The sequence below is a fragment of the Nelumbo lutea genome, chromosome 4 (genome assembly GCF_056320005.1).
Source record: "Nelumbo lutea isolate HS-2025 chromosome 4, American lotus-T2T, whole genome shotgun sequence".
NCBI lineage: Eukaryota > Viridiplantae > Streptophyta > Magnoliopsida > Proteales > Nelumbonaceae > Nelumbo > Nelumbo lutea.
The window spans coordinates 32749328-32757542 of NC_142687.1; the positions used below are offsets into that span (position 1 = coordinate 32749328).

Below are 8215 nucleotides of genomic sequence, written 5' to 3' on the forward strand. Positions count from 1 at the left end.
ATACCTTTTATTTATTAGGATTTCGGTAGGATATAGTCGTTTTTATTATTTGGCTTTAATAAATGTAGTTTTAGTCATAACCATATTCCTAGGTTATGGTTTTCTTTAATAACAAGCATCGAACCTGAAAACTTTTACTAAAGTGGCATTATACAGTTTTCTTTATGATCATTCAATTTAATACAGTAATTCTTCAGTAAATCAATCTCACAAGCCTAATGCATATAATTCAGGCTCCATTTGGGATTTTTTTTTTTATTTTAAACTTTGGGTTGTGGAAAACAAAATTAGGAAAAAAGTAAAATTGCTTTTAAAAACATAACATATTGAAATCAAAATACTGCCTAAAATTTGGACTTTTTGGTCAATTTAAAAGTACAAATCATGAAGTTTATCTTTTTTTCTCAGATGACCCAGAGGTCTTTTCCATATCATGAAATTTAAATCAACCTCATTTAGTTCAATAAAAATAACTTCTCAATTTGATGAAATCTAATATAAATAATTAAGGGTCCATTCCAACTCCCATTCCTGGTGGAATGGTGATTCACACCCCCCAACCGATTCTAATTTCAATTTCGGTTCCTATTTGAACCAAACAAGCAAGTAGGGATATAAACCATGATCCACTACACTTTACAGGACCAATTAGCTATTTGAAGTGCAAACCCTATTTTCTCATTCCATTCTATGATTCTATTAAGGGCAAATATAAGACTTGGAATCGATGTAGATCGTGGGTCAAAGGTTTCAACCATCTGCCTAGACCGTTTGATCGACTTGCCAAAAATATGCAAAGATGAAAAACACACACACAAATACAATAAAAAATGGTTCAAAAATTATCTTTTAATACTGTATTTTATCAAAATAAGTATGAAACAACAAGAATTAGATTTTTTTTTTTTTTTGGCGAAAGTTAAAGAATTAGATTTTGTTGTTCTAGCATCCAACTAGGAGTGAGCATTGAGCTTCTACCTAGAACCAATTCAATTGGAATTGACCTTAAACCTTTCAACCGATTTTTGAATAGGGTCTGGTTTCAAATGATCAAATTATTGGAACTAACTCCCACCAGGCTGGTCCCAGGGCCTGCGAAATTTAAACTTAATGAATGGATTTGAATGATAGATGATGTATTAGTTATGTATATTATTAATTTGGATTGATCGCAGATTGTATTATATTTGCATAGAGATTGCATTTGTGTAGATTGTGGAATTTGTATGAAGTTGGATTATGGATTAGGTTGTTTATGCATGGATAATGGTTTATTTTCTTTGAGATCCATTGACTATGTAGAATGTTTACGGTAGATTTTTAGCCAAGGCCAAAGCTTCCAAAGTGCAATATACTAAAGCTATTATTATTATTATTATTATTATTATTATTATTTAAAAAACAGGTGCCATGCATGGACCTTAGAAATAGTCCTATTAATGGATTAGGTTCGGGCCACAAGCCTGGCCTGGTCCATGAACAGATCTATTTGGAACCAATCTTGATAGTGTAGGTTTTAATAGGAATGGCAACAGGTAGGGTACCTATGAAATTCCCACCACCCCACCCGATTATTATTTGACATATGGTATCAATGCTATCACTCTCTTTTGAAATTTGAAATCCTAATTTAATTACTTTAATTAAATCGTTATAATTGACTCTATTTAGTATTTCATTTATCATATATAATTGACTTCATAACTAACCTTATTTAACACACCACTAATAACATTAATTCTCTTTAGTATTGTATGAAATTAAGATATTAAAAGGATTTAAAACAAGGTCTCGACCCATAAATTCCATTATCAAATAAGTCTGAATGCTTTTGCCTCTATAATCTCAGTTATACATTTTAGGAACTTCTTGTATGACTAATTTCCTAGGAGAATGTACTTCTACTACACATAACACCATTATTTATTAAACTTTGTTTATTTTAAAATTTGTAACCTTTTACTTCACCATTAATAAGATTTATGGTATTAGTTTGTTTAGCTATGCATGTATATGTATATTAATGTTTCCTTGGGACATGTTGATGGTTTATACATCCCATTTTTATGATGAAATTATACTTCACAGTTCACATAAAGTCATAAACTATAAAATACATTTTTCTTATGTATAGTTATTAGAGCTATACATATCCATTGTGTATCTTAAATTTTCTTTCTATTCATACATATCCAAAATCTAAATACATTTTTCACACTTTAAACATTGCATCCAATTTTACATCATAAAATGTGATGCCATGTAGATAGATAGAGATGGGTTTATATTCGGGCATCGGGAGTGGGCACATGCGTTAAGTGTAGTTGGATTTGGGTGCCAGATACCCTAAGGTCAAAACTCAATCCTGTTCCAAATAAAGTTTTAATATAAAACCTCAAATTCATCCTAAACCCTATATATAGTGTTTTGATAAGTGAGTTCTATTAGGATTGGGACGGATCAAATACCCTAAAATTTCCAACAAAATTGCAATCCTTGGATTTAATCTTAGAAAATTGATTTGAGGTTTTGCCTTGAAACCCAATCAAATCAACCCGTACTCACCCCTAGTTCCGACCGTTAAGCCATCCGGTCTGGTCCCTAACAACATTTATGGAGGGTCTCTCCAGGGTCATATTATATTCACGATATTAGCATGCAATTCTCCCAAAATCATTTATAAAGAAAAAATGTTTCATCCAAATTATGTTTTTTTCTGTTTGCGCCACCTGTGTTCATAAACCCCCTATCCTATCCATCTTCTCCGGTTAACTTAACCATAGTAGGCGCTCATTCTTTTCCACTCCATCACTCCAACAGTCCAATCTGCATTCAACCCATTTCCCCCCTTCCTTCTCCCTCCTATATATATCCCTCTAAAGTTACACTTTGTAAATTCACACCTCTCTCTCTCTCTACGCCCTCCTCTCCAATTCAAGCACTCTCTCTCCTAACCATCAGCAGAACGACAGAAGAAGTAGCAGCGGAGGTCTTTCATACCCAGTTAGTTAATAAGCGGTTCCTCCTCTCTCCCCATTTCACCCTTAATTCCTATCTTCTCCAATTTTATTCTACACTGTTGGTTTTCGGTCTCATTAGATCTAAACCTAACTACCCATTTCTGATTCTCACCGGTTCCGACGATTTCGAAAGATGATTTCATGGGGAGATCTCTACACTGTCTTAGCCGCCATGGTTCCTCTCTACGTGGCTATGATCTTAGCCTATGGCTCAGTTCGGTGGTGGAAGATTTTCTCGCCGGACCAGTGCTCCGGCATCAACCGCTTCGTCGCTATATTCGCCGTTCCACTTCTCTCCTTCCACTTCATCTCCACCAACAACCCTTACAAGATGAACTTCCATTTCATCGCCGCCGATACATTGCAGAAGATAATTATGATCGTCGTTCTCGGCATCTGGGCTAACTTTACCAGGAACGGAAGCCTTGAATGGTTAATCACAATCTTCTCTCTTTCCACGCTGCCCAACACCTTGGTTATGGGGATCCCTCTCTTGATAGCCATGTATAATCCGGAGGCAGGCAATCTCATGGTTCAGGTCGTCGTGTTGCAGTGTATCATCTGGTATACACTGCTTCTGTTCCTCTTCGAGTACCGTGGCGCGAAGATGCTGATCATGGAGCAGTTCCCTGATACCGCAGGGTCGATCGTCTCGTTCAAGATCGACTCCGATGTCGTGTCGCTCGACGGCCGGGACTTCTTGGAGACGGATGCGGAGATCGGAAACGATGGGAAGCTTCACGTGACGGTGAGGAAGTCGAATGCGTCAAGAAGGTCGCTTGGACCGGGTTCACTCTCGGCATTGACGCCTCGCCCATCCAATCTCACCGGGGCAGAGATTTACAGCTTGAGTTCGTCGAAGAATCCAACGCCGAGGGGTTCGAATTTTAACAACTCGGATTTCTATTCAATGATCGGACTTCAAGGCTTCCCAGCGAGGCAGTCCAATTTTGGACCGGGAGACTTGTATTCAGTACAGTCATCGAGGGGTCCGACCCCGAGGCCGTCGAATTTCGAGGAGAATTGTGCCCCAGCTGCAGCAGCAGCATCCGTCACCTCTCCTCGCTTCGGCTTCTATCCTGCTGTGCCGACTGCGAGCACTTATCCTGCGCCGAATCCGGAGATTTCTTCAACCGGCACCAAAAGCGCAAAGAAAGAGCAGCAACAGCAGCTGCAGCAGACGACGACGCAAGCGCAAGGACAGGGTAAAGCGAACCACGATGCCAAGGAACTTCACATGTTCGTATGGAGCTCCAGCGCTTCACCAGTGTCCGAAGGCGGTGGGCTCCACGTATTCGGTGGGACAGATTTCGGTGCGACGGAGCAATCTGGACGCTCTGATCAGAGCGCCAAGGAGATCCGGATGTTAGTAGCTGATCACCCTCAAAATGGTGGGAACAAAGGTGGGTAAAACTTAAAAGGGAAACACCACATTAAAATGATTAAAATTTAAATTATTCGTTTTAATTATTATTTTTAATTAAATTGATTTGCTCAAGCAGAGGTCTTTGGTGGGGAGGACCTCCGTTTCCCGGGTGGAAGAGGAATGATGATGGGTGAAGGAGAAGAGGACAGAGAGAAAGAAGGGGCGACTGGCCTTTCCAAGCTGGGGTCGAGCTCGACTGCTGAGTTACACCCGAAAGCTGTGGGAACGACAGAATCCGGCGCCGGGAAACAGATGCCACCGGCAAGTGTGATGACCCGGCTTATTCTAATCATGGTTTGGCGCAAGCTAATCCGGAACCCAAACACGTACTCGAGCCTCATCGGTGTCGTCTGGTCTCTCATCGCTTTTCGGTGAGCAGAGTCCCCGAATTAGATAAAGCCCTAAAAAACCCGAAGTTTTGTTCTTTTTTTTTTATAAACATTAAACAAGTTCTATTATCTAATTTGTCTTCTTGCTTGGATTGATAGTTTCTGGAAATTCCTTTGTCGTTAATGCAGGTGGGATCTGTCTATGCCCAAAATAATAAAGGGTTCAATCTCTATACTCTCCGATGCTGGTCTCGGCATGGCCATGTTCAGCTTAGGTTAGTCTGTTTTCGCGACGACTCTTTGATTGGTAGTTCTAGTTGCCACTAACGTGAGCCTTGGGGGTGGGGTTTCTGCTTCTCCACTCATAACTCACCATTCACTCCATTCCCAAGCTCCCAGCTATCTCTCAGCGGTGGCCGCACATTGGCTCGCTCAGTAGCCAATGGTAATCAATCTTGGCCGTCAATTAGTGGGCAGTGGACCATGATTGGTGGATGGTGATCCTCTCTACCCAGTAGCCACAAGGCCCACAACAACTGTTTGGACTTTGGATCATTGGATGGGCATTTAGATTTTAGATTTACTACAACAAGACAACTTCCGTGGCATTTGGATGGCAGTTTGGGTATTTTCGGTAATTTCACGAAACGTCAATTACCGCTGGACCATAAGTAGGAGCCTGGATGTCCGACACGTGGGACCTTCTAGCACGTTGCTTGTGGTCCTGTCTTCCTGGGGTGGTCGCTACCAAGACTGCAACTGCATCAATTGGTTACTCACCGTCACCGGAGGTTGCACGCCACTGCGTGCGCAGTTTAGCAAAAGATGGATTTTTCTTTTCTTTTCTAATTCTATTGCTATCATGTGTTGATTTTATCTGCATTTTGCGCCTGGGGCAGGGCTGTTCATGGCACTCCAACCGAAGATAATCGCCTGCGGGAACTCGGTGGCCGCCTTCGCCATGGCCGTCAGGTTTTTGACGGGTCCGGCCGTAATGGCCGCGGCTTCTATTGCAGTTGGCTTACGCGGCCAGCTCCTCCACATCGCAATTGTACAGGTTAATGAGAAACAAAAGACTTCAATCTTTTATGTATTTTTTTTTTCAGTTGTAGGCTCTTTACTTAGATTGTTTTATTTTAATTTATTGATTTTTCCATCTTCAGGCCGCTCTTCCGCAGGGGATCGTCCCTTTTGTGTTCGCCAAAGAATATAACGTCCACCCAACCATTCTCAGTACTGCGTAAGTGACGAAGAGAGTAGAATTAATAAACAAATAACTGAACTTTTTTAATCTTGCTTTAACAATTACTAACAGTACTGACTTAATAATATATTAATGGTTATGTTTCAGGGTGATATTTGGGATGTTAATAGCGCTGCCAATCACTCTGGTCTACTATATTGTTCTTGGGTTATGAGAAATTGAGGAGATAGATGTTAACAGCTACGTACAGAAACAGAAAATAGAAAAGAAGAATTGGGTTTGTAATACAAGCGAAAGTTTACTCAAGCCGGAAAATGCCATTAGGGAGGTCAATTCTCCGGCAAGCGATGACCTTCGTAATGTATGTACCAAGCTTTAATTTGACGCCTTTCCCCATTCTCCCGTCCAATTTTTGTAAACAAAGGAAAGGCCGACTGACTCATGAAACCCACCCCAGATAAGAAGACAAACCTCCCTAAATGGGCAACGAATACCTGTGTTAAATTGGATCCTAAGAACTCTACTTCCGAGTTGAGAAGGTGAAGGAAAAGGAGAGTTGGTCAAGCACCACTTGGACAAAAACAGAGGAAACGAGGATTGGCCGATTGGGTGGTCGATGTCGATCGATTCTTTGTTTTCTAATTTGTTTTCATTTTCTTTTAGAATCTTGTGTGTATTCCGGGCTAAAACATTCATCTTTCTTCCTCGGAAACTAACAAACCACCCAGGCAATGAAGTATCAGATCTTTTTACTCCTAAACTTCGCGGTGTACAATCTGCAAATTTTCCCGTTTGTCTTATTTCTTCCTTGTGTAATCAAACTATGTGCGTATTCATTCAGGTAATCTACGTATGCTAGGATTTGATTATATAGAATTGAAATATGCTCCTCTCAAAGCGCACCTCACACTGATCTCATAGTCACGCCCCACCCTGTATTGAAAATGCAAGTATTGGAGATGTTCTCGATATACGGCCAATACCGGCTGTGAGGTCGGTGTGTGTGGATATAGTTCATTGACAAGAGAGGATAAAGTTAAAACGTAAAGAAGTAGCAGCATCTCCTTTTTATGCATGATTATGTTTTTTCATGTAAGTTCTAAAAGACTGGGGATTAAGAAAAGAAGGAAAGAAAGCAACCCCGAAGTCCCAAAAGCACATATGGATTTTTGGGCCTTCTTCCTCTCCTTGACTTTCCACAATCCATTTTAAAAGTTTGGGGAGAATTGGGGAAAGAGAGTCCTTTCCCTTTCATCTTCATTTTTTATCGAGCGGCTCATATTATCTCTGGTCCCGTTGGATGTGGGCCCGTGGCCAATCAGATGGGCGACTGAAAAAGCTCTTCCACTTTATATAAAGACTTTGATTAGATGGATGATTACGTCAGAGGTGCGGCGAATAGGATCATCTACGTCGGCCGTCCATCATGTCATCACAATTCACAAAGAAAAAATTCAAAGTCTACCATAGGAGGACGTTGCCATGTGCCCTGTCACTCGTCATGGTTTACCACGTGGCGTGACACCAATCCCCATCAATAATCACAATTTTAACTATGGTTGATGTGTCCAACGGTGGACCGCCACATATGAGTAGATGTATATGACACCAACAACATTCTTTTATCTCAATCGGAAAACCGGGATTTACTCGTATCTTTGAATGTGCTTCCCAAGCGACGACGTACCCTGATTTTCTGCTTATTTATTAATTTAATATTATATTATATTATTGATGGATTGTATTGTAGGATTAGAAGGGAACACACGGCGGGCACCAGCAGCAAACTCGCCTTGAGCAATCCGAGGCGTTTGTTTAGCAACTTTGTTCTAGGCTCAAACCCCACCATTTTTTTTACTCTTTTTATTTATCTACTTATTTAATATATTTAATGATACTAATAAATAATGATCATACTCCTGTTTAATTGTTTAAATGCTCAGCTTCTATCGATATTGATGGAGGTTTTCAAAGACTATTTTGTCCTCATGTTTGTATTTTAGAATTAGTGGTTTTCTACGAAAATAATGGTTCATGTATGTGGATGAGTAATACGTTCATGATATTTTACATAAATTACCTTTTTTGCTTTTATAGAAAATTATTAATATATAAAAAGACAATATTGTCCATTTATGAATTAAATGGTAATTGTATAATTCTATCTAAAAAGTAAATGAACGTTAGGAAGGGTGGTAATTAATAAAATTTGGGAATTAAGGGCAGTTTGGGAAGA

General features: G+C 39.9%; 1 protein-coding gene across 1 annotated transcript; it reads left to right on the forward strand.

Annotated features, from left to right (window-relative positions):
- The first annotated feature begins 2706 nt into the window (after positions 1-2706).
- LOC148855056 (auxin efflux carrier component 4-like) lies at positions 2707-6739 on the forward strand. The gene is made up of 6 exons (XM_088941694.1): positions 2707-4423; positions 4523-4817; positions 4965-5050; positions 5675-5832; positions 5939-6015; positions 6127-6739. The coding sequence occupies exons 1-6, from the start codon at positions 3154-3156 to the stop codon at positions 6191-6193; spliced, it is 1953 nt and encodes a 650-aa protein (XP_088797820.1). The 5' UTR covers positions 2707-3153; the 3' UTR covers positions 6194-6739.
- Positions 6740-8215: the final 1476 nt, after the last annotated feature.